This window comes from Sarcophilus harrisii, chromosome 1 (assembly GCF_902635505.1).
Source record: "Sarcophilus harrisii chromosome 1, mSarHar1.11, whole genome shotgun sequence".
NCBI lineage: Eukaryota > Metazoa > Chordata > Mammalia > Dasyuromorphia > Dasyuridae > Sarcophilus > Sarcophilus harrisii.
The window spans coordinates 219,744,336-219,772,174 of NC_045426.1; the positions used below are offsets into that span (position 1 = coordinate 219,744,336).

At 35.8% G+C, this 27,839-nt stretch overlaps 2 protein-coding genes across 5 annotated transcripts in view; one reads left to right on the plus strand and one right to left on the minus strand.

The window, feature by feature from the left end:
* The window catches only part of B9D1 (B9 domain containing 1), a 70,361-nt gene extending 47,422 nt beyond the window's left edge, over window positions 1-22,939 (plus strand). The window contains exon 7 of the mRNA XM_031937580.1: window positions 22,752-22,939. Coding sequence (XP_031793440.1) covers window positions 22,752-22,912 — 161 coding nt within the window. The 3' untranslated portion in view covers window positions 22,913-22,939. The remainder of the gene's footprint in view (window positions 1-22,751) is intronic.
* Window positions 2,387-27,839, minus strand: part of EPN2 (epsin 2) — an 85,618-nt gene continuing 60,165 nt past the window's right edge. For all 4 annotated transcript variants that reach the window (XM_031937571.1, XM_031937562.1, XM_031937548.1 and 1 more), the window contains 4 exons: window positions 17,271-17,444; window positions 16,378-16,464; window positions 13,560-13,775; window positions 2,387-6,486 (listed from right to left, as the gene is read on the minus strand). In XM_031937571.1, coding sequence (XP_031793431.1) covers window positions 6,161-6,486; window positions 13,560-13,775; window positions 16,378-16,464; window positions 17,271-17,444 — 803 coding nt within the window. In that variant the 3' untranslated portion in view covers window positions 2,387-6,160. The remainder of the gene's footprint in view (window positions 6,487-13,559; window positions 13,776-16,377; window positions 16,465-17,270; window positions 17,445-27,839) is intronic.

The window sequence follows — 27,839 nt, forward strand, 5'->3', positions numbered from 1 at the left end:
TCATCTCATCCCCTAGATGCCTAAAGGCTGTGAAAGCCCCTTGAAACTAATCTACAAATGTAAGGTATTTATTAGTAGCATACCAGTCCATGACAGTGAGAGGAACACTTAAATCAAAAGACTAGATTCTAATCCTGGCCCTCCACTAGTGAAGTAAGCAAGTTTAAATGAGATTTATCTGCAATTAGAAATAGTAACATCCTACCAACCTCATGGGAGAATTAAGAAATGTATTAGTGCTGTACGAATTGTTACTAGGATCCCAGAACAATAAAGCTGGGAGACAGAGGACCTCCGAGATCTTCTGGTCCAATCCTTCATTTCACATGCGGGCCCACAGTTGGGAAGATTACTTGAGAAAATAATAATGAGATAATCACCGATTTTTAGAACTGTCACCACAGATCCAGTTTGTCTATCTTACAAGAAATTCTCATCAATGGGAGTGCTCTCTATATATCATCAGTAGGGGCAACTAGATGGTGAGGTGGATAGAACATTAGCCCTGAAGTCAGGAGGACCCGAGTTCAAGTCTGAACTCGCTCATTCAGACATCTAGCTGTGTGACGCTGGGCAAGTCACTTAACCCCGATTGCCTCAGGAGGGAAAAATCATCAGTCTTGCTGATTTAAAATAAGAATGATAATGTTCACCTAGCCCTTTCTAATACTAAGCATTGTGCTAAATGCTTTATAAGTATTCTTTCATTTGATACCCCTCACAACTCTGGGAAGCAGGTGCTATTATCCCCATTTTACAGTGGATAAAAGATGAGACAGACAAGTTAGTCACACACTAGGAAATGCCTAAGGCAGGCTTTTCTGACTCTGGACCCAGTACTCTACCAATTGCATAATGTTACATATATAAATTGGTTCTTTTGGCTTAAGCATTTCTAAGGAACATGGGCAGGAGTAACCACAACTAGTTGTTTTTAATGCTACATCATAATAGTGCTGGGCTCAGAGAATATAGTCTTCCCAAGCTGAACAAGAATCAGTCCCATTTAGTGGTGGCATAAAGTCAATATCCAGGCAACTGTACAAATCCTGGCACAGAGAATCTATTCACTTGCTTAATAATATTTAAATGCTACTTCTGCCTTGTAAGAGACACAGAGGCAGAGTGGTGTAATGGAAATAAGGGTTGACTGCCCTTCAAACCAGGATTACTCCTATTCAAGTTCTGTGACACATACTAGCTCTGATTTACTGAATCAATCCTTCCATCAATTCTAAGTTGCAAGACAGTAGGTCTGTAATAACTTTTCTTCATCAAGGAGTTCCTTCTCCCAACAAAATCCTAGATCTGACCTTCTTGAACTTTCTAGTGTGTAGGTCCTGGATTGGGAAATGGGGAACCTACTCCCATAGAACCAGAATATCTAAAACTAATCATTCCTGATTAAAAGGAGACACCTATCATTCAATTCAATGCTGGGTCAGGATTGTACCCAACTACTAAATACTCGAAGAGGAAGATGGTCATCAGTTAATTACACACCATAAGTAGAACTGAGAATCAGACTCCATAAGCTAAGGAATTCTAGTCTTTAATTTGCCATTAATTCTGAGCCAGTTTCCTCCACTGTATATAAAAGTTAGAATTAGGTTATCTCTTCTAGCAATTAAGTTCTATGATTCTATCCTTTCCCTTTTCATGGCTACTTCACTGGCCTGGATTCAGAGCACTTTGTATCTGATTAACGTATCATTAGGGGAAAATAATGCTGTTTATAATGGAGAAAATCAGTTTTGTGTACAAATTATAGTAAACATCTTTAACTCAAACAAGATTATAGTTAAGATAGAGGAATTTTTTTTTCCGTTTTCCCCACTGTTTCTTCTCCTTCAGATCTTCCCTTCAGAGGCAACAAGACCTTTCATCATAGAATTCCCCTGCTTGGAAACTAATAATGATAATAATAGCATTTATATAGCACCTATTATATTGCCAGGCATTGTGCTACAATTATCTCATTTGATCCTCATAACCACCTTGGGAGATAGGTGCTATTGTTATCCCCACTTTACAATGAAGGAAACCAAAGTTAGTTATTTGTCCAAAGTCACACATCTAGTAAGAATCTGAGGACGGCTTTGAACTCAGATCTGATTCTGGGTACAGCCTTTTGTACCCTGTACCACCTGGTTGCCTAGATTTAAAAGCTAGAATAGACTGGTCCTCTTCATTTTGCAGATGAGGAAATGAGGGCCCAGCAAAGGTAACTGATTTGCCCACAATCACACAATTGATAAGTGACAGAGGTGGGATGATTATGCCTGTCATCTTGAGAGCTCATACATTTAATAAGATTTAAGGACAACTGCAAAATAGGTCCTAAGCTCCAACACCTGCAGATGACAAAGGCAACATCACTCAGCAATGTAAGCAATACAGTTTTAATTCTGACCAGTGCAGCTACAGGCCCTCTTCTTTCCATCGTTCTGCTGGCATTAAACATGTCAGTATGACATCTTCAGGGTAAAAAAAAATGACACAAAGAGATACATAACATTATGATACAAATGATAAATTATATTTATACAGTAAATAGTGTCAATAGTCAGCACAAATTCAAAAAAGCAGCCTGCTCCAGGATTATGAAAACAGTTTGGTAAATGTTTCAGTTGTAACACTTGTAAAAAGTAAGCAAGGTTTGTGTGAGATTCCACTTGTGAAAAATAAACCATATAATTTTTCCACAATCTGTGCAATATTAATACATACAGTACACATTAGAAATAGTAACAGCAAAAGGGAAGATGGAGAATATCATGAGCTGTACTTCGTGTGAGCTCAGAAAGACTGTAAACAGCACAAGATGGAACCCACCCACCCAAAGCCCCTACCCCCGACCGGCAGGGTCCCCCCTTCCCTTTTCCCCTCCTGTCCTAGGTCTCCTCCAGCACATACTATGGTTTCTAGAGAGTATAAAACTGACCGAATAAATAACTGACCACACTTTAGGGTTCAAAGTCATACCAAGTTTTTTTTTTGCTTTTTGTTTGTTTTATACAAAAGAATTGCTAACACTATTTGAACTTGGGTCAATTTGACCAGTAAGGCTATTTTTGGGTCCCTAACATATCTGACCAAAGCACCTTATTGGGAAAGTTAAAATCCAAGAGGGGAAAGGGACAAACAAAACAAAAATTTCTTTTAATAAAAAAAAGGGGTGGGAAGGTGATTAAAAGGAGAGGAAAAGGGAGAACTCACATGATGGCCCATCAGAGGAGAGTAGCTAATGATCCTGAAATGGCTTTAAAACTTGAACACGATGGACCTTTTTATATCAGCTAAAGCTGCCCAGGTCTGCCACCTTTGGCAAATACTAAACAAGCATATAAGCTGAATCTTTTCCACAGACTTAGTTCATAACAGCCAGAGGTTGCTCCAGGCTGGAAATGAAATCAGGGTCCTGAAACCTGTAGAGATAGTCTTGTTTCCCCTTTACCCTCACCCAAAATTGGCTTCTGAGTTGCTCACAAACACTGCCTGACATAATTGCTTAAGTAATTAAGAAGTGTGATTTTTGTTTTCCTAAGAGAGAAAGAAAGTGTGTAGAGAATATTTAAAGTGGCTTGGTTGAATGGTTTAAATAAGAGCATGCAAATTATTCTCCCAGATTCACAGCCTTTTATTCACACCTCCATGATGGTGTTTCCTATTTTCAGCTGTAAAAATCAGTTACTCTCCCTGATCCCAAGGAAAAAAAAAATCCCTAATACTCTTACATGACTAAAATCCACCGAACCTGTAATGACAACTTTATATTTCTATTAAAACTTTGTATATACTAGCAGAATTTTTTTAAATGGGGAATTTATTTATGAATAATCAAACCCAAAAAATAAATAGGGTAAACCTTCTTGCCACAGTTCAACTGGAAAGTGCATTTTTCATATGCCAATATCAAAGCCTAGAAAATTCCTATTCTTAGAAATGAGATGCTTCTGGACTACAATACCTAACAAATTTTTTTTTTATATCTTTTAGTGGGGATAGTAGGGCAGGGCATAAGTAACATTAATGCGCTCTTTGTTGATAACATAATGTTCCCCCCACCCCCCAACATCTCAGATGAGCATTCTTAAAATCTGTCTTCATAAATTCAAAAGTAATAGGCAGAGGAATGAGCATATGTTAACATCTAAATTTTTAGTATTTTGAGGACTCTGAAGTTAATTTAATTTCAACCTGCATGGCTGACATCAGAGACAATAGTAAAGTTTGGACTATTTTCCAAACCTTGACTAAAGGGCACAACTCAATCCCTTATGTGTCATGCTATTTTTAGGTTATTTCAATATATACAGTTAAGAGCACAGCTGAGAATCTAGTTCTGACATCCCCCTACCTCCCTTCCCAACACTGACATTTAGTTCATTTCATCAATGTTCTGACAAAAAGACTTAGTTGGGGTCAGAACTCTTATTCATGCACCTTTGAATGTAACTTGTGGAATTTTGGAAGGTGGTGAGTGAAAATAAAATCATTAGGGGAAAAAAAAGCTACCAGCTTTTTTTTTTACAAGCCAGTTTTGTGTACAAATGATATTAAATCATCTTTAACTCAAGCAAGGATTAAAATAGATCAAATCAAAATCATGCAGAGTTAAAGATGTGGTGTTCAACTTATAATTCAAGTTGTAAAGAGAACTAACCTAATTGTTAACCTGGAAAAGTGCCTTTTGTAAAAAATAATTAATTGATAAAAATTTAGAGTCACATTCATACATTAGAATTTTTTAAATTTCAAGATGTGGATATTACAGTAAGAAAAATAGCCTCTCTCATGATCTACCTACAAAGGCTAAAAGTCGGTTCATTTTGGAAAGGTACCAAAAAGGGGAAAAAAGGAAAAGGCAACTTGAGGCTGTTGTTTTTTTCTTTTTTAAATAAATGTCATCTTAGTAAGTGTAATCAAATTCCCATCTTTGTTTTTTGTATAAAGTCTCAAGAATTTGCTTTCATTTTTCATTGTGAATTATTGTTCAAAGTTTTTTTTTTAGTGTTTTTCTTTCCTTTAAAATTCCCTTACAGAAACAGAGCTAAAAACCATAAATAAGAGAGCATTTTAAACCATAAAAATGACACCTGCCAATATTTTAATTCAGCCAGACCTGATAAAATTCTATCAAAACTAGACAGTTAAATAAGAACCACATTATAAAAATGTTAGCAAAAAGGACTATTTGATAATTTTGCAAACTCAAATATGAAACTGTACTAAAAACAAAATATGTGCAAAAGTATACAAGAATAACTGCATATAGCAAAGTTAAGCCTGAATTAGTTTTAAAGCTTGCCCTAGTGAATTTAATTCAAAAGTTGTTCCACTGCATTTTTTCTTTCAACTTATGTGGTAAGTCAAATAAAAATAAAATGCACACAATAATTAAAAAAAAAAAAGTCACTACTGGACAAGCACATAGCAGAAGCCTCATTTAACACGAGTGTAGCATGCCATCCCCAGAAAAGTCACTAAGAGTCCCCATATAGTAGTGTATAAGATTAACACTGCAGACATCACATCTTATGCTTGACAGTGTAAGAACTCTCAAGTGAAGTTTTGGAGCAAACCTGCTTTCTGCATCCAAAGTTATGAGAAGAAAGTGGCGTGATTTTGTGTTGCAAGTTTTGACGTGTAAATCTGGTCTTCTGTATGCCCAACTATTCTCCTAAGAATAAGGACTATGGGTGAACCAACAGTCAGGAACTGTATAGTTATGTGCAAAAAGCAGTCACTAGCACTCTGTCTTATATCTCCAATGACTAAGAGAAATGACTAATGCAGGGGATAATTTTAGAATACAGAACATTGTTCTGAAATCTGCAAAAGATTATGGAGGGACCTGAAATGGCAGGCTTCTCCCTAAAGGGTACTGATAACCAATACAGACAGACCAATTTCACTTCTGGATCATCAGAACATTTTAAGAAATGCCTAATAACTGAAGTTAGGGACCATCTGCCAAGACTAGAGTTAGGTGAACCAGTAGAAGTCAACTCTTCTCAAAGTCATGACTGTAAACCACAAATTTATGTTCAAATCTCTTGCACATCATTCAGTCCAAACAGAGTTTTGTTCATTTTACTCCAATGAAGACTTCAATCTGCAAAATGTTCTGGAAAGGAAGCTCTGTTCATTTGGGATGTTATAAAAGGAAAGGATTGGTTGTACTTGTGGACTGGGATGCAGGTGGAGGAACTCCTGTACTATGAAGAGGTTGGGACATAGATCCTGAAATGGTGATCCCTTGGCCCATTCTAGTCAGAGATGTCACACTGCCCAAAGATGGTATTGGCGCCATTCCAACAGCTACTGGTGCCATGGAAGGCAGAGGTATTGGCTCCATGCTCATTGATGTACTGAAAGAAGGACTTGTTCCCATGATGGGGCTTGCTCTCATCTGGTTTAATGTCAGGGGCTGAGGCTGATTCACCTGGAAAGGATTGATCGGAGTTGGTGCTGTGGAAGAACCTATTAAAATGGAAGAAGTCCATGATTAATAACTTTAAAACAATGTGTTAACCATTACAGAGATTTGGATTTAAAAAACCATAACTTTCTTGAAGAAGGAGGAACTATGTCTTGGGAGAAAATATATATAAGATCTTTCACAAAAGTGTATGATATTCCTTGCTACTAGAAAGGCTAAGGTGGTTGCTTGAATTTGAGAGTTCTTAATGCAGAACTCTAATCTGACACTACTATGATGAGCCCACGGGAAATAGGGAGTCATCAAGCTCAAGGAGAGGTAAAGAGCCTAGATTAGAGGCTCCCATGTCAATCAGCAGTGAGATCAGACCCAGAAGTCATTATATTTCTAGCTTTAAAAAGGGAGACTTAGTCTCTCCCCGCAAAAAACAAACAAAAACAGCAACAACACCCCCCCCAACACACACACACACACACTCACACACTATATCAGAACTTACCCCAAAATAAATTTTATTCTTCAAAGAAAACACCTTAGATGTGTACATCAAAGGTTCATAAACCTGGAATTGGGAAGGGATCTGAAAGGCCATTTAGTCAACCCATACCTGAATAATAATCTCTTCTACAATATCTCCAACAAATGGCCATTCAAGTTATGCTTTAATAACTCTCATGAAGGAAAATCTGTTCCTTCTGGAAAGAGTCCATCACAAATTATTTAATTGTCAGTTCCTCCTTCTATCAAGCTTAATTCTGCCTTGTTGCTATTTCCATTATTGCTCCTGGTTCTGCCCTCAAGGGACAAATCAAATCTATAGGATAGCCCTATATCAAATACATAAAAACAATTATCCTTCTCTAATTCTTCTCTTTTCCAGTTCCTTGAACCTTATCCATATATGGCATAATCCAGAGGCCTTTTACCAGGCTCAATTTGCCTTTCTCTACCTATTCTCCAGTATATCAATGTCTTCTCTAAAAATGTGGCATCTAGAATTGAACATAAAACTCTAGATATGATGTGACAAGAATAGAGTACAGCTGGATTTTATTATTTTAATCTTCCCTGGAGATTATCTTCAAATCCTCTAAATTTCTACTTGATTATTTAAAAATTAGTTTACAAGCCACAGAAGAAAAGCTTTTTTTATTTTATAGTTACATTTGCTGAGGTGAAGGAGGGGAAGGCATATTCAGAGAAGAAAGGGAGAAGAGGCAGAACATGAGCCATTTTTAATGAGAAAAAAAATCAGGGAGGTGGCATGGAAGAGTTTGTTCAACTGGCAGATGAGGATAGCCCACATTATTACAGAATAGGGCAAAGGAGGAATGATGACATAAAAGTGCTGCAACTGCCCCAGGGATCCTTCTGGACAGATTAGTGGCAAATCTGGAAAGCAGAGAGTTTGGAGTCCTTATTAAATAAAAACTGTCTGAAAGAATTGAGTATGACATGTGTGTGTCCTAGAGAAAACTAGAGGAAAAGGATAATAGCTCTATTCAAGTACATGAAGAGCAATCAGACTTTTTTTTTGACCATAAAGAGTAGAACCAGAGAAATAAATGAGTGAAAGTGGGAAAGAAGAACTTTTAAAGTAGATGTCAGGAAATTGGCCCGAATGGGCTGCTTTGAGAAGTGATGAGTTCCTTGTTCTGGAAGGCTGGATATAATCTGTCAGTTATGTTATATAGTACAGATTCCTTTTGTCAATGGATTGACCTGGATTTTTGCTGAACTCCCAACTCTCAAAATTCTACAACCCCTGTATTCTCAAGACAACCAAAAACAGATCTACTGAGGACAGCTGGAATAATGTACCAGGCTTCTCTTTGAGTACCTCAAACTATAAGAAGCTTAGCTTAGGCCCTCACCAGGACTGTTACAGCTGCTTAACTAATTAATCTTTGTGCTTTTGTGTCTCTCATCTATCCTTCAGAGAGCTACCAAAGATTCTTCTGAAACTATAGGTACCATGGCTTGAAAACTTTCAGTCTCTTTCTACTTCTGACAGAATAAAGTATAAACTTCTGGCTTATACAACGTTCCATAGTCTGGATCCAATCAAACTTTCTAGCTTAATTTCACATTACTCTTATATTCTCAATGAATTATATATATATTACTGGCAATTTCTTGACAATTCACCTTCCACTTCTGTACATTTCCATAGGTCAACTCCCATGTGCAGAAAGAATGCTGTTCTCTTCTCTGCCTTTTAGAGTCTTTTATCTTTATCTTTAAAATAAGCTCAGGATGACATGTGAAGCCCCATTTCTCCCAATGATTAGGGCACTCTTCTTCCTCAAACTTTCTTGTATGTGCTATGTATTCCTATGTTATGTGCTGAATATTCTAGTATAACTTTAGTTCCTTAAAGGCAGAGACTGAGTTACTTTTGATTTCATGTATCTCTAGCATTTACCATAGTACCTTACACACAAAGAATGCCTAAAAAATTATTTATTGACCTAAAAACTATGCCTAAAATGTCATTCCCAAATACGAGCTGCACCTATGAAAAAAAATCAAGCTGAGAAAATAGATTGTTTGCTTCACCTCTTTTCTTGCGTTTGTCAAAGTAACCAGAGGAAACAAAGGGCACAAGCAGAGATTGTCAAAAGAATCAGAAGGAAGCTGAGATAATTTGCCTGATATTCTTTGTTTGTTTGTTTGTTTTTCAAATAGAAAATAACCTATAAACACTACAGAGTGATTTTAAACATCTCTGTATTTATAGTGCCTAACACATAATAGGTATTTTCAATAAATGTTTATTCAATGATTGATGTCTTTTAATCCAAATCAGATCTTTTAAGCATTTGCTCAATTTTTACATATTATTAGAATATGATTATTGCTATCTTCTCCAAACCCACCATTATCTTTATCCAAACCCACTGGCACTGACTTAAATGTCTATTTGCCTCAGGCTCTACAGAGAATTTATAATTCACAATCACACATTGGAATTCACATTCCAATTTTAATAACTTCCAATTCTTAGTGAGACTGGAAAATCTAAGGGAAAATTTTCCCAATACTTAAGTGATTGGTCAGTATCACTATTTAATACTTTGGATGGTCAGAGTTACTAGAATAGTTGAGGAAGCTCTGATATATACTTAATGAGAAAAGAAATACTTCTCCTCTTCGCTCTCTTTCTAGTGATAATTTCCCTATTATCTAATTAATGATGAGCAAGTCTCTTTTATTTTTTTTTATCTATAATCCTTCATGCTATCATCCTTTACCTTCACTCTTTCATCATCAAGCTTCTAGAAAAACTGTCTATTCTTACTACTTCTGTATTCTTAACTAACTCACTCATTTTTCAAGTCTTTACAATCTGGCTTCTTATCCCATCAATCTACTAAAACTTTTTCACAAGTTGTCAATAATCTCTTTAAAACAAATATTAGTTTTCCTGGCATCATTAAAGAAAAAAAAATCATTTTAATTTCCAAGTATACTGTTTCCCTCTTCCTCTTTTCAGCAAAATCTTTTAGTTTACAAATAAAATTTAAAAAAAAATTTAAAGCACTTAAGCAAAACCAACATACCATACCCATGATCTCTTAAATAATATATACATACATACATATATGTGTGTGTGTGTGTATATGTATTTCCAGTTACATGTAAAATTTGTTTTTACATTTGTTTTTAAAATTTTGAGTTCTAGGTTCTCTCCCTTTCTCCCTCTCCACCCCATAATTGACAAGGCACATGTAAAGCTATAAAAAACATTCCCATAAAAATCAGGTTGTGTAGGGCAGCTAGGTAGGGCAGTGGATAGAGTACCAGCCCTGAAGTTAGGAGGACCTGAGTTCAAATCTGTAGCTGTGTGACCCTGGGCAAGTCACTTAACTCCAATTGCCTTCAGAAAAAAAAAAAAAAAGTTGCAAAAGAAAACAGATTTTTCCCACTCCTCCCCATAAAAACCTTAAGAAAAATAAAGTTTTTAAAAAAATGATGCTTCAATTTGTATTCAGACACAAGCAGTTTTTTCTCTGAGTATGGATAGCATTTTTTTTTATCATAAGTTGCTCAGACTAGTCTTAGATCATCGTATTATTGAGAATAGCAAAGTCATTCAGAGCTGATCAAATGCACAGCATTGCTATTACTTTGAACACAATATATTTCATCTTGCATGAGCTCATGGAGCACTTTCCAGGTTTTTCTGAGAGCATCCTGCTCATCACTTCTTTTAAAACAATACTATTCCATCATCATCACATACCATAATTTATTCAGCCATTCCCCAGTTGATGGGCACTTCCTCAATTTCTAATTCTTTGCCTGGGAAAAGAGCTGCTATAAATATTTTTTGTACATATAGTTCCTTTTCCTTTTTTTAAAATCTCTTTTGGATTCATGCCTGGTAGTGGTATTATTAGGCCAAAAGATATGCATAATTTTATAGCCCTTTGAGCATAGTTCATATCTTTTGATCATTACCAATTGGGGAATGGATCTTGGGTTTTTTTTTTTTTTTAATTTGATTTAGTTCCCTATACATTTGAGAAATAAGGCCTTCATCAGAGAAACTTGCTAAGACACTTATTAGATGTATAAACCTAGGCAAGTCACTTAAGCTTTGTTTGCAATATGAGTTTAATGGTTTCTGTCCTGACCTTTACTCCATAAGAACAGAAGCCAAGTTAACAGATTTTGTGGCACAATCATATTGTTACCTCCCTCAGGATGTCCTCAAAATCTTAAACCTTTTGGAACCTCCTGTATTTTAGGATTCATGATTAAGTTTCAGATGACTGAAGTTCCTGGAAGTCTGTGCTATATGTGTGACATTAATGTTTTTATTTCTTTAGATTATTGATCTCAAAGGTAGAGATGTGGTTTGCTTCTCCCTATATTCCATATGCCTAATACAATACTCTGCACTCAAAAATGATTAATAAATGAAATTAAATAAAGATAAAACCAAAACTAGAAATGCCAGATAATATCTTGCCCTATTTACTGGTCAGAGGCAATACAATATAGTATATATAGAAAAGTGATCTTAGATTCAAGCCCCATCTCTCCCCAAGACCCATCCTAGCTATGAAAAAAATCTTTTCATGCCCAAAGCATCCTGCAATGTCTGTTAAGTGGTAGAATATCGGGAAGTTTTCTTACTAGCAGTTCCTTATGTTAATAATCTGAACTCTGCTATGCCACCTTCCTAACCCCAAACCATGGAGAGTTGCTCTGCATATTAACTGACACATCTTGGCAAATATGTAAATGTTTAGAAGAATTACACATATTTAATCTATATTGGATTATTTGCTGTCTAGGGGAGGGGAAAGGGGAAAAGGGAGAAAAATTTGGAACACAAGGTTTTGCAAGGCTGAATGTTTAAAACTATCCTTGTATGCATTTGGAAAAATAAAATACTATTAAAGAGAATAATTTTTATTGAACTGTTTTATGTTTATTGAACTGAATAATTCCAGTAGTTCAATAGTGTCTGACTTCTGAAATTGTTACTAAAACTAACTACTCATGTATAGTCATTTTACAAAGAATTTTAAATTTGAGCTTCAAACTGCCACTAGAGAAGTGCAGACCAAACTTACAATAAGTATCTGGAAACTAAGGGAACCTAAAGAAAATTTTAATAGCTTGTTTACAAGAAGGACAAATCATAGTATCATCATCACAAAAGGAATAAAAGAGTTATATTTCTCTTAAGTCTTGCCCATTAGCTCATGCAACAGTTTATTCTCAGCAATACAATGATCATAGGCAATTCTAAAAGACTCATTTTTCATTTTCTTTATTTTTTCATTTTTTGTGTGTTTTCTTCCATAATATGACATATGGAAATATGTTTTGCATAAATATACATGTATAATCTTTATTATTAAATATCTTACTGACTCAGAGAGGGGGGAAGAAAAGAAGGGAGAGAATTTGGAACTAAAAATTTCTAAAAACGAATGTAAAAATTTTTACATGCACCTGGGTAAAAAGTAAAATATTACTAAAAAAAATAAATAAATAAAAAGGCAAGTGTTCAGCTTTAATGCCTTAGCCTGCTAATATATCTTCCCACAATTACCAATTGTTAATGTCTTTCTTAGGATTTCTTTTAGAATCCCTTATAAAAGGATTTGCTTCATTTTAACTCAAGAAATAGTTCTCCACTGAGACAACTAATTGAATCAGGAAAACAAATTCAGTAATATGTGGCTCTTATGCAACTAAGATGAGGAAAAGATGCAAAAATTCATGGCTGGAAAGCAAGAGTAGGGAACTATGGTCTAAATTTCATGTGACCTTAAGTACAATTAGTATCTATATCCACAGTGCTGTCCATCTTTAATAGTAATATACCAAAAGGCCTCCAGATGGGGGTGTGGCTCTATCAAGATATAACCTTTTCTATGGGGGAAAAAAAAGAGATGTAGTTCATAGATCGATCACAAGACTGTGAACTGGAAAAGATCTCAGAAATTATCTAACTTAAGCTCCTCATTTTTAAAGATGTGGAATATGAAACTCTAAGTAGTGAAGTTACTTGCCCCAAATTAGAAGAACTGAGATTCAAATTCAGATCCTCTGGTCTCAATGTAGTACTTGTTTCACTGCATCAGAGAATGGTGAGCTATTTTTTTAAAGGATAAAAAGATCTGAACAAAGTATGTCTCTGAATTTCAAGTAGGAATTAAAACACTTTATTTTTAGCAATTGTTGTCTATTTAAAATAAATCTTAACATTTCCAAATAATTTCTCTTAAAACATTACATAAAACACTTTATTTTTAGCAATTGTTGTCTATTTAAAATAAATCTTAACATTTCCAAATAATTTCTCTTAAAACATTACATGAAGCTTAAAAAGTACTATTAGCACATGATTCCATGGTTATGGATCATGACAGAAAAACAGGTTTCTCATCTATGAAAATTAAAGCTTTGCTCTTGAGCAGCTGATAACAAAGGAATGTTGAGTTGGCAGGCTATTCATTTTTTAGGACCAAAGCAATGAATAGGATAAGGTAACAGTCCATCAGGTTAACAAGGAATATATTTGAAAAGCTAGATTCAAAAGCAACTATGCTTTGAAATATTTGTCATTTAAGAGTTAAGACGTACATACCTGGAGCTAAGAATGGATTCAGTGAAGGAACAGGTTGTGATGGCTTAGTTATTAGAGAGTCCAGATTCACTAAGGCTGCATTGGGGCCCAAGAAAGACTCTGGTGTTTTTCGAGCTCCACTATGTTTGCTTGAGGCCAAATTCACCGGTTGAGAATCAAAGAGATCTGGACTTGATGTACCGTTGTTTTGGGATGGTATAGAAGAAATGGATTCAGCTAAAAAAGACAAAGAAAAATTGGAATGCTTAGGCATTAACATACACCTGCACACATACACACACACCCCTTTTAAAGATAGCTATAAAACATAGCCAATATTACTTACATAGGCTTCATAAAGTTTAGAAAACGAAAAGACAAATGATTCCCATGCAAAAACATATCAAAATTAAAAATGATACTATAATAGAGACTTTAATCTAGTTTTTCATCACTTCACATTTAAGTTTAATAAAAGGGCACATAGACCTTTTATTTAGCTTGAATTTGGCTTAGAATGAAAAACACTTGAAATATCTTTTAAAATACATCCCTTCCACTTTTCAAAGATCACAAAGAGCAAAACTTCCATATAAATGACCTAATTTATCCTAACTGTATAAACTCTAGTTTATGAAACAGCTTCATGGAGATTTCATAATCAAATAAGTTGCAGTCCTCAAACTATTAGATGTTTCTGATTACCCTTCTTACCATTCTTAGACCAAGGACAATACTTATAATGTTCTGCTAGCATAGGGGGAAGTGGAGGAAAGAGAGAAGGAAAAACACATAGAGAAAGAAGAAAGAAAATGAAGTTGAGGAGGTGGGGATTGAAAGGGTAGAGACACACAGATACAGAAAAATAGGAAAAAAGGAACACCAGGTGGGAAGAGTTAAGGATTTTTTACATCATGGTACTTCAGATGCGATGCAATGGCAATTATCCTTAGTTACCTATTCCCACCAGAAAAAACTGAAATATCTTTTATCAGCTTCTTTTCTGAGGTTGGACACTACTCAAAATTATGTAAGAAACCTTTGGATTTACCGAGTTTCTACTTTATTATCTGTGTGCTTACTAAGGTCTTCATGCTTCCTTCTTCAACTTCTTCACTCTATCCTTTCTTCCCCCTTTCACTTTCTCCCTTTTTTTTACACTTACCTGCTACTATAGACATATCTACTTTCCCTGTTACACAGGGACATGGATCTTCCTTCTTTGCCCAACCCTACTGTAGGCAAGAGTGGCTCCTGTCTTATGGGAAATGATGGCCTTGGGTCAACAAAAAAAAAAAGGTACTTCAGTCTCAGTTCATATTAGGAAGTAGCTACATGAAAGTGTTAACTGGGCCAGTATGATCCTTGGACAACACAAGGTCAAAGGTGGCAGGAATATGTTATATCCGTAGGCAAAAGAAAGTCATGGAAACCACAGCAGGTTAATTTCTGAAACTTTTATTTTCAAACACTTGAGCCCAAGTGTTAAGTCTTCTGTTAAAACTCAAACCATTTTCTTTTTTAAAACAGAAGCTATGGAAGGAGGGAAACAGTTAGGATTTCTAACTGAGTCACTATTTGCCAAAGTAGTCTTGTAGGTATCGTAGAAGGTCTTGGTGGGAGCCAACAATTTTGAGTTAAAAGGGAACACCTCTGTCTCCCTTTTGAGAAAGGCTTGCTCAAGTCTCAATGATTTAGGGTGGTTAACAAGGCCCTGGTACATGTGGGCAAGGAGGTTCTACAATATTAGAAGAAAAGGTCCATTGCTGGGCATAAGAGAGAGCATGACCATCCATATTTTCCAGGTGCGTTTAGGTTACTGCAATCATAAATGGGAAATGGGGAAGAAGAAAGAAAAAAGGGCCAGGGCAGGAAACAGAGAAATTCAGTAAGCAATCTTCCTTTTTTACTTTGATTATGTGCTTTATTGGGTGGCACTTCAATCTTTATGGATTCATTCCTTTTGCCTAAAGAGGCCAATAAAGGCATATTTCCAGGAGTACAATAAGACAAGTGATGGAAGAGATGAGAGAAATGGCACTATTATATAAAGTGGGTTCAAGGCCTGCTGAGGTTAAGTATGACCTGTGGTTTAATCTCAGGAAAAGAGAGGAGTAAAAACTAAACAATGTTTCCTTAAGCTGGAGCTCATACCTCTTGAAAACACTGAATACAAATCAGGTAATTCTTGCTGAGCAGAAGGCTGAGCGACTGAGATGGGAAAAAAAATCTTTTGGTATCTAAAATTGTCAACTTAACTTGAACAGGTAAGAACAGTAAGCAATAATACATTTATGTAGCACTTCAAAGTTTGTAAAGAGCTTTCTTTATAAAAATTCAGTAAAGTGGGTAGTATAACCATTATTACAAAGTATGAAGAATAAGCTTAGTGATTAAATAATTTATCCCTTGCTACAAAGTATTAGAACCAGGAGTATTTGTACCACATCATGCAGGAGTATTTCATCACCAGGAGTATTTCTGAGATAGATAATGCAGGACTCAAAGTGTCATTTAGAGATTAGAGACTCTTCAAAAGCATCAAAGAATAGAGAAATAAATTCAGATGCAAATAGTGTAACTGTGACTTGTTATAAAGCTATCAAAAGCATAATATTATACTCCATACACTTTTGAGATATTGCGTATGCCTTTCTAGAATTAGAAGCTTCATAACCCTCAAGATGAAATTGTGAATTATACAAAGTTAAAAAGTATGAAGTACTTCCTTTTGAACCCTGAAACTTATTTCTGTAAATATAAATGAAATTAGTTATTGAATAAATATCATGGGTGGGGAGGGAAAAACTATCACACTGTGTCCATCATTGTTACATACCTGTCTTTTTTGAAGTTCGAAGGTTGTCAAATTCAGAAAAGTCATCTTTAAGTGTACCATTCAAGTTACTGAAGAGATCAAAAGATCCTATATTAAGGAAAAGAAACTGATAACTAAATATACAACAATGGGGCAGTTACTTTATTTTTTTCTATGTCTCTCTTTCTTAAAGACTTTTGTCTATTAGATCAAGGCTGATTTTGCCTATGAGCAGAGTAAACAACCAATTACATGATGTGCTTTAAAAACATTAGAAAATCCTACCCCCAAATACTGTCCTACCAACAATTCCTATAAGTAAAGCACTTGGGCACTGGGGAGAGAAGAGTGTTTGGAAAGAGATAAAGGACAGAAACAACAAAAAAAGATAAGGGACATAAGACTCTACTATGTAAAGGAAAACAGTAAAGAGGGAAATAATGGGGTTCCTTGGGCAGCCAAAAGGAACCACAAAGGCAATGGATTCCTAGAAAAAGTGAAGGACAAACAACTTTACAATCTGCCTATGGGCCCAACTTTAGGTAGAGTTATTAATACATGCCCATTCCTTTTTTCATTTGGATGTTGAAAGAATGAGAATATTTATGAAACATACTGAGTTTCTGAGAAAGAAAGTGTTATATAACATAAAGGGTAGTGATATCACTATAAATGAGTGCTGAAATGTGGCAAGTTGTGAAAGACACGGACATGGAATCTGCTTTTTTATGTTACAATGCCATTCAACATATAAATGCTAAACAGGTAAAATCAAGTGTGTTTAGATTCCAAGGAATAAATAAAACAAAAACATGAACAACTCAAATTTAAATTTATCATTAAATTATCTTTCTTAACATTTCAATTTGGCAGCTGTGTGGTAAAACAAACCGAATACAAACATAAAGTCTTACCAGAAGTGGAAATAGTTTTGTTAGTAGACGTTGGTCCCCAAGGATCTGTGGTAGATTTTGCTACTCCACTACTTGACTGGGAAGGTACCCATGGATCTGTGTTCTTTGGAAGTGACTGAGTAGAAGATGTAGTAGATGCTCTCCATGGATCAACAGGGACAGCAGGATTGGCACCTATTGAAAGAAAACACTGCCACAGTTCAGAGTCTTCTCTATGAAAACTAAGGTGGAGCTGTATAACTAAATCTCTGTTCAATGTTGTGAATAAAATAACATGTTCCAAGGCTGTCACAAAAAAAAGAATATTAAGCTTATTAGAAACTGGTTATCAAAAGAGCCACTGTCTCTTCCACTAGCATCTAAGCTGTTTGAGGGCAGGGGTTGTTTTTACCTTTGCTCACTCTACAACTTAAGTACAATTTCTGGAACATACTAAGTGCTTAATGCCTGTTGCCCGAATGGCATTACCATATTATACTAACTACCAAAAAACAAACAAACACATAAAATCCACAATGATCTTGAAGATTTCCTAATTCTAGCAGCAGCTTGTGAAATGTAAAAAAATCCAAGTTATTTCTCACATTGCCTGGTCTGATGTTTTGAAATGAGAGCAGCAGTTGCAAATCCTATTACACATGTGAGTAAATTGCTTAGCTTTCCTGGGCCTCTCAGTTAACTCATGTCTGACATGAGGGAATTGGATTACAAGGCTTCTGACATCTCTTGAAGCTCTAGATCTAAGATCATCTCAGGAAGCAATTCAGTGCACTTACCCAAAATCCACACTGAGAGAAGTCTCTTGGGACAACAAAATTATAGCATGTTCAAATTTACAAGTATTTGCTACAGCAATTAACAAGGTCTTTATTTATTTAGAATAGAGAGGAAGAATGGGGTAGCAACTTATTTCAGTCCCTGAGAAGCCCAGATAGTTTCCTGAGTCTTGGGCTTGTGGCCATATACCAAATAGGAATGAGAAGCACTGCCACAGGTGCCTTTCTTTGCATATCTTAGAAACATCCACGTCACTGCCTCTCTTCTCACCATGGCACTTCAATACCCTTGGGGTCATGACGTTATTATGGCATCAAAGATGCTGTCTCTGAAACAACCAAATGCAGCAGGGAAAGAATTGGTATCCCTTAAATTTTTGTCAGTTGGTTCTTAATTATCCATGTGGGTATCTCAGTAGCTACTTGATAATCAGCTGAAAGCAAAAATGGGACAAACAATATCTGTTCATGGTGGAGAGGAGAAGGCAGAAGGAAGAAAGGTGGCCCGAGTGTAGTTAAAGTTCAAAGGCAAATGTTCACTTGTGATTTTGCCCATTTTTGCCACCTCTGGCATACTTGCACCAATCTATAAGTAAAAGAAAATATCACATAGGAATTAGAAATGGGCTAGCAGAGAAACACTGCCTTAGCTTAAAATGAACCAAAAATATATTTCACTTATTTCCTGCATCAAAAATACATCCTTTAAAAAATTTTAAATACCATGCAATCTTTTAGTTCCCTTTCCTCTTACAATAAAATCCTATTTATCTTCATAAACAAAAAGAAAAAGTAGTTTTATCTTTGATGTTTTTCTGCTATCTTTTGAAACTCTTTTAAATTCTTTAAAATCTTTCCATCTGGTTCTTCCAGAGCCCTCCCTTCAGAAATATTATTGCCTTTCAAGGTCAAGAATTTTTTCCAATTCCCTCTGGTACATTAAAAACAAAACTAAAAATGTTCAGAGTTTCAGAATTCTTAAATTAAAACCACAATTTCATACCATAAAATCTATTTGAGCCTATTTACTATATCTTAAATGTACATTTAAATAAATCTCACTCAAACAAAAAGTATAATGATATAACTGACAGAGTACTGGAGTAATTAGGTGGAGACTTGGGTTTTAATTTCAACTCATCATTGATTTGCTTTATGACCTAGGAAAAGTAATTTCATTAAGTTTCCTTAGCTCACTCAAACAAAAAGTATAATGATATAACTGACAAGAGTATTGGAGTAATTAGGTAGAGACTTGGGTTTTAATTTCAATTCATCATTGATTTGCTTTTGACCTAGGAAAAGTAGTTTCATTAAGTTTCCTTAGCTGTTGGTCATGAAGTTTAAAACTCTCACTTTCCAATTCCAATATGCTAAGAAATCTCATGTTAAGTTTTTCTTCAACCCTAGGTCCCTTTTTGATATTTTTGCTTCTTTTGAATACTTGGATTCATAGAGCCCAGACTTAAATACTCTCTGGAATTCTTTATTTAATAAAATGTTTTCCTAAACAAAGAATAAACATTTTCTTTCTAAAAAGCCACATTTCCCCATATCAGCCTCAGAATTTCTCTCCAGAGAATCATAAAATCTCAAAAGTTGGAAAAGACCCTTAGAAGTCATCTAGTGCAACTTTCTAAATAGCACAGAAATCCTTAAACATGCTTGAGCTTAACCAAGATTTTGTTGTTATTGTTGTTGTATCTGTGATTTCATTGGAATAAGGAAGCAGCTATCAATACAGATCTGTGTTTACTTACACATTAATCTTACAGATTAGGGGGGACTCAGAACTTATCTGCCTTAGGGTCTTATGGACAGTACCTACTGGAGGTGAGACTAGAACCCAGGTCTTTCTGGCCTTGAGGCAAGTTTGTCACATTCCAACTACTATAACAAATCTAAAGAAATGTTTAATTTCAAGACCAAATGAACCTAATCTTATGTAATGGAAAAGATTATATAACTAGGAACTCTTGAATTTCATAATTTTAATGCTTAGAGATTTGCCTTCCAAATGCTAGCCACTGAGATATAATTTCAATATTCAAGACTTACCTTACTATACTACTACTGGTCATTCCAGTTTTATGAATCCCCTCCTTCCTGCATTTCTAGCACTTATGTCCACAATATGTTGAGCTGGAAAGAACACTGGACATGGAGTAAGGAAGAATTGGTTCAAATGTTTTTTTTTTTCTTTTTTAAAAAATTATCTATATTGTATTTTTATTTATTTTGTTTAACATTTCCCAAATACATTTAATATGGTTTACAGCACTCAGGCTGAATTAGATAACTCTGGATTGAATCATACATTCTAGGTGATTATACATTTAGGCAGATTTGAAACTAGTTTAATGATTAGATCCAGAAAGCAGACATTAATGATCTGATGTTAATTTAGAGGGAGGTTTCAAGTCTTAACCCTATGTTAATAGTGACTCTGGAATATAAGGACCTGAGTTCAAATTCCCATTCAAGACAATTGTCTCCCATTTTCCTCATCTTTAATATGAGGAGCTTGAATTAAATGATCTCTAAGGTCCCTTCCAGCTCTCGGTGTGATTTTACATAGGAATAGTCAAACATAAAAGAAGGGTGGCCTAAGTTTCTGCAATCAACATTTACATGTTTAAAATCCTAGAAAAAGCACTATAGAAAGTTAAATTTATTATATGGGAAAGAGGCAATATTCATATAGATTAAGATCATGAATCCACCTAACCATGAATTATATAATCAATAGGCTTTGGTCAAGCAAGGAGATTTCTAAATTAAAGTTCTACTTAAAGAGGATTTATCTGGCCGTATACCTGGGAACAGATTATGAAATCCATTAAGTCCAACTGGACACTAGGTAGAATTTCTACCTAGTTAACAGGTAATAAAAGCTTGAATTAGTTTGATCCTGTGTAATTGACAAAATTTATGAGAAGAGGTGAGAAAGAACAGTGGGGAAAAATAAAATTAAAAAAATAAAAACAAAAACACCTGACGAGATTCAAATCTGGGTTCAATTCCCGGTCTTGGCCCTAATTCACAGTATTCCCTCGAGCAAATCACATCCCCTCTCCTAAACTTGTTTCCTCACTTTTAAAAGAAGTTAGCACAGATCAGGATTTCTTCATCCTTTTGTAGTCTGGTGAAGTCTAAGGAACTTTTCTCCAAATAATATGCTCTATTTCAGTTAGAGAAGGATGAAGGACCCTTTGATCCAGCAGTGTTACTACTGGGATTATATCCCAAAGAGATTATAAAGAAGGGAAAGGGACCTGTATGTGCACGAATGTTTGTGGCAGCCCTTTTTGTAGTGGCTAGAAACTGGAAACTGAATGGATGTCCATCAGTTGGAGAATGGCTGAATAAATTGTGGTATATGAAAATTATGGAATATTACTGTTCTGTAAGAAATGACCAACAGGATGATTTCAGAAAGGCCTGGAGAGACTTACACGAACTGATGCTGAGTGAAATGAGCAGGACCAGGAGATCATTATATACTTCAACAACAATACTAGATGATGACTAGTCCTGATGGATCAGGCCATGCTCAGCAACAAGATCAACCAAATCATTTCTAATGGAGCAGTAATGAACTGAACTAACTATACCCAGAAAAAGAACTCTGGGAGATGACTAAAAACCATTACATTGAATTCTCAGTCCCTATATTTATGCACACCTGCATCTTTGATTTCCTTCACAAGCTTAATTGTACAATAATTCAGAGTCTGATTCTTTTGTACAGCAAAATAATGTTTTGGTCATGTATACTTATTGTGTATCTAAGTTATATTTTAATACATTTAACATCTACTGGTCATCCTGCCATCTAGGGGGGGGGTGGGGGGGGGGGTAAGAGGTGAAAAATTGGAACAAGAGGTTTGGCAATTGTTAATGCTGTAAAGTTACCCATGTATATATCCTGTAAATTAAAGGCTATTAAAAAAAAAAAAAAAAAAGAGAAGGATGAAGGAACACACATACATACACACATACATACACACAGAGAGCCTAGGTCTCTTGAAAGCACCTTCTAGCCACTAGCTTTGCATGGCTGGAAAGAAAGTGTAAAGTACTTCAGAGTTTTACTTATTCCTTACATTTTCACTCCACCTCTACCCATACCCCTGGGAAATAAAACAAGGTTAGGATTATAGGATTCAGAATTGAAATCAACTTTAGGGATTCTCTCCAAGTTACAGAAGAAACTGAGATTTAAGGAAAGAGAAGTGAGTAGCTCACACTTATGCTTTGCTTATACCAAGCATGCTTCTAAGTTCAAAGAAGCATGGGTAGGCCTGATTCCTTCCCAAATCCTGCCTATTTTACAAGCAAAGTAAATGAGGTTCAGAGAGGTGAAGTTTGACAACTAGCAGATGGGCAAAAAGCAGGGTCCTGGAAGTTTGTGGCCCCCTATCCACCAGCTGAGCTCAGCATAAGTTTGACATTTTGAGCTAGTAGCCATATGATTTTGATGAAGTCATGATCTCTTCTCTAAGCTTCAGTCAAATGATACTTTCAGTGGGTCTATTTTTCTATACAATTTTCTGTGTAGTAATTCTTTAATTGCTTCTATAAGGTGACGAGGTAAATGAGAGTACTAGGCTTGGGAATCAGCAAGACTTTGTTTCAAAACCCATCTCAAGACACTTAACTGCCTTCTTTCCAATCTTCACTCCCCAATACATCTTTGATCCAGTGACGCTGTTTCAGCTCTCTACACACAATTACTCCATTTCTCGGCTTTGGGCATTCTCTCTGGCTGTCTTCAGTGCCTGGAACACTCTCCTCCATCCAACTATCAAACTTGCTGGCTCCCTTAAGTTCCAATTGAAGTCCTATCTTCTTCAGTCCTTCTAAACAAGATGAGGTGAGATCTCTCAAGACAGTTGTGAAAATCGAGTAAAGATTTCATCTACTTCAGAGTTGGAGTAGGCCTGAAGGTGCTTGAGCACTGACTCAAGGAAATACCCAAGTTCCTTTCCTGCTATCCTCCCATGACATCATTTTCTCCCTGTTTCAATCAAATATGGGCAACTATGTACTTATCAATTTCTTGGGTAGTTCTTGAGTTTAGAATGTAAGACCCTCAGCCAATGAGGATGAGGGTCAGTGGTGGGAGGGATATTTGCATTAGAGATTATTTAAAGTGTAAAACTGTCCCAAAAGGTGCCTCCTCCTTTCAATTGCTTGCTCGATGGGAGGGACACCCGCTTCTCCCAAGAACATACAATAAACTTTTGTTTTGCTCTTAAGAGATCTCTCCAGCTTTTTATTCAATGGTGACCACTCACAATTCTAAGTCACACACTTCTGAAGTGCAGACAGTCTCTGGGTTAACTAATTCTTATTTATCCTGTACACAATTGCTCATTTCTTGTCTCTCCCATTAGATTGTGAGCACCTTGAGGACAGGAATGTCTTCTACCTTTTTTTTCTATTCTCAGTGCTAAACACAGTACCCAGCACATAATCTAACTACCTTACGGGGTTATGGAGAGGATCAAATGAAGTAAAATGTTACATTCTACAAACTGTGAGATGAATCTTAGATAATATACATAAATTTTGGCTAATATTATGCACAATACCCAATCTCACCTATCCTTTTTAACCTCCTGTAATCTAAGATTGCTGGGCAAAACATGAATAATCAAACTTTGATTTTATAAGCAATAAAAACTAAGTACAGAGGCTCTATAACTCCCCAAACAAAATGCCTCTCCCAATTCTCACTCCTTTATATACTTCTGTATTATATCTCCAGAACTTAAATGATTTTCATTCATTTTGGCTGGAATTTGAGTCCACATCTCTCCCCCAGGGTTTGGGACAAGCTTCCCAAATCACCCATTCACTTCAGGTTTATTGCTGAGTTTCAGGTGATTTTAGTAGCTGAAAATATGGGTGCTTGAAAAGTATGAAATGATTTCTTTAGGCATCTGTGAATTCCAAAGGCTGGAAATGGCAAAATGATCTGTTTTTGTATCTTCTGCAGAACAGTCAGCTTACACACACACACACACACACACACACACACAGACACACACTATTTACTGAGGACAAGTAAATGAGGATAGAACCAAAGTTAGAAATAGCAAATTATATTCAATTACACTATTTGGTAGTGAGGAGCAATGTAGTACAGTGGATAAAGTTGGTCATAGTGATGGGATCTATATTTTGGGGTTTCCTTCAAGCAAGGAACCAAATGATGAGATTAGATTTAGGGAACCAAAATGAGATTAGGGTTTCTGGTGGTCAGGGAGTTAAATGATGAGGTTAGTGGCAGATTTGGGGTTCAAGGAACCAAATGAAGAGGTTTGGCTTCCCTAAATCCCCTTGGGATTCAGCACACGGGTAGGGAGTTTTGGGAACCCTCCCTTCTGGCGGTGCAGAGGTCCTTCATAAAGGAATTTACAAACCCAAAAAGCTAGACTGATAAAAAGAAGTTTATTATTGGCATTGGGAAGTCAGCCTTTCTATTCGTGCATAGCAAAGGTCAGCCTTTGCTATGCACGAATAGAAAGGCTGAATTCCTTAGTGGCAAAGTACCAACAGAGAGATATAAAGTAAGGTCCTGACAGAGAGATATAAAGTCTTGTTAGGGAAATAGGTGAGCATAAAGAGAGGGTAATGCTGGCAAAGAATATCATCCCAGCGGGCAGAGTTTTCTAATATACCTGGAAGAGAGAGAGTTTCCTTGGCATGGCATATTAGCTCCTCTGCAAGGATTGGGTTTAAAATTGCTATTTTTATATTAGAAGCCTTTGGCTACAAGCTGAGCCCTATTCCTCCTCCCGATGAGGCTGGTGGGTGGAGTTTGAGCTGAAATTGAATAGAAAATCTTTAATTGGATAGGGTGGGAATCTCCAATTCCTGACTCAATTAGTCCCACCTAGATAACAGAATGAAGATGTTTATCTTGTTTCCCACGGAGTCCCACAGAGCAGGGTCCAAAGAGAATCTCTCCTTCAAGAAGTTTTAAGAGTTTCGGGACTCCCTTCAATAGAAGGGGGAGAATCTTGGGATAAAGTCCTGCCTACTACAGGTATAATACAGGTGTATCATTATCAGGCATATCACTTAATCTCACAATGTCCCAGACAACTCTTTTTATACTTTTCCTTAAATTACAATTGATTTTCAATCTACATTATTGTAGAGTAAGCAAGTTTCCATAGTGGGAGCTCTCTCTAAAGATGAACTTTTGGTCTAGACAAAACAAAAAACCAAAAAAACCCCTTCAAAATCAGCAGTAATCTATTCACAAGAGAATTTGTTTTTCTCTTTTGCATCTCTTTTTGCCCCATCTTTTATCTTTACAATTATATATTTGTGAAGACAAAGAAGGGAATGAGAAAGAATATTAAAAGCAAGAGAAACTCACAGGAAGCAGTAACTCAAAAGAATGTGAATCGGTGCAAGAGGTCACTAACAAGAAAATAGGACCACCTGCTGCACACTAGGCTGAAAATGGCCCTCTGTGCTCTTTTCTTGAAACAGGATGGTCAGGCAAGGGGGAGGGGACAGATGAGAAATGGGAAGAAGTTCATGTGTTTTCTTCAACAGGAAGGACGACCGGAACTCACCAAAGACCTTCTGAATCACTATGTTGTTAGCTCACTTAACAGCTGGCGGTTTTGCATTTCCAGAATAGAAAAGGAAATGCCACAATGACCCTGGCTGACTTTGACTTCCCTTATTCCAATCCTTATAATTTCTTTCAATTGCATTTGAGCTAAGTTATCTTCAATGATGTAATGCAAAAAAATGCTAATGATATTCCTTGTCACAAATGGTAGCTTTCAAAACATCTTTTGTTCTTTCATGAATAGAGAGAAAAGACAGCATAGTACAACTAAAATCATTTAGGAAGAAGAATCCCACTAATCTTTAAAATTTATTGTACCACAGAGAAATGAAGAGCACTAAAAAAAAAAAAAAGCTCAATGGTGGATTTGTCATCATTTAGACTCAGAAATCCAACATCACAACTCTTAGGTCATTTAACATAACTGATAAGAGAGTATAAAGGATTATTATATGTTATTAATGAAGTTGGGAACCACTGTAACAACTAATTTTGATGATTTTTTTATTAATTTAAGGTTTTGATATATCATCCCGTTTAAAAAATAAGATTTTAAAATTAGTCCTAAAATTCCACAACTTAGGTAATCTTAATTAAAATTCAGAAGCAGTTTGGCATAGTGAAATGCACACTGGGTACTGGTGTGCTATTACTTGCTATGTGACCATGGGAAAGTAGCCTCTCTGGCTGGGTCTTAAGTTTCTCCATCTGTAATAATGGAAATAACTGTAATGAGAATGTCGAAGATAGAAAGCCACAGTTTAAGAATACTGATAGGCTGGAAAAGTACACTGAAGAGGGCAACAACTTTAGCTTTAAGTCTACCACTTATGACTACTGTCTTTTGTGTATCTGAAGTCATAGGGTTGTCAGACTTGTTCTCTTTGGTCCAAGACGACAGATCCAAGTAGTAGTGGGTAAAAACTACTACAAAGAGACAAATTTAGGCTTCATGTTATGAAAATCTTCCAATAAGAAATATGAAATACTTCAGGAGATGGTGGGTTTCTTCTCAAAAGAAATCTTAAAGGCTGAATGACTGATCTTTAGCTATGTTATACTGAGAGATTCCTCTTGGGTGTAGGTTAAAGTAGGTGGCTACTGAAGTCCTTTTCAACTAAAATCCTGTGACTCTTACCTATTTACTTTGTGTTTATTTAAATGTGCACATGATTATCCCAAAAGAATGTAAGCTCCTTTCAGACAGACATTGTTTTAGTTTTGTCTATCCCTAACTCAGTAGATGGCACACAGTAATTGGTTAATGAGTGCTTGTTTGATATAATGCTCAAATGAGGGCTTTAAAATGTAATTTTACAATTTCTAAAATATAAGTTGTTATATATTTTGTAAAACTGAAAAGAATTGAGGATGAAATTTTATGAAGATACTCAAGATTAAGTAAATGTTAAAATGACTCTGTACTATGCAAAGTATACAATAACTAGGTACATTATTCTTGCTAAGCATATGTGTCTATGATGTCAGCTGTAAACTCTGGAATCTTAGTGTACTTTTAATTTTAAGTATCTGTTCTGGGCCCTCTGGTGGAACCCAGCTGAGTTCCTGGGGGAGATGGGGTACCCTTTCCTAAATTTTTTTAAAGAGTTCTTATCTGAGTCTAAGCAGTACCAGACCACCCAGACAAGGGAGTGAGGAACTTAGACCTGAAAATTGATGCCTAATCATTTCATATTGGTAGATAAAGAAAGACTTCCAGGAATTGGAAATTAGTTGATACTCAAACTCTTTCCCTTATCAGGAAAAGGTTAGGAGACTTTATAATTATACTGTCAGAATGATTCACCTTCTCTAGCAGAATTTTTTGAACTTCTCCAGACTTCTTCATTTGGTAGGATAGGGAAGTAACTGGGATCATAACAACAGACATAGTAACTAACAATAACTTCTAGTTATATAATGTTTTAAGGTTTACAAAGTACTTTTCTCACAACAGCTATATGAGGTAGGTAACATAAGTGTTATTCCTCTTGTACAAATGAGAAAAACAAGATTCTGAAAAATTTATTGCTCAGAGGTCTTATGATTCAAGATCCAAAATTCTAACCCTTATACCATAAAGACTTTTTCTATAGGCCTCCCTCCTAGTATTCTCTTCATATAGTCTATAGTCACACTGCCACAGGCCATCTTTCCAGAATAACACTAATTTTGTTCAATTAATTTTCTTTT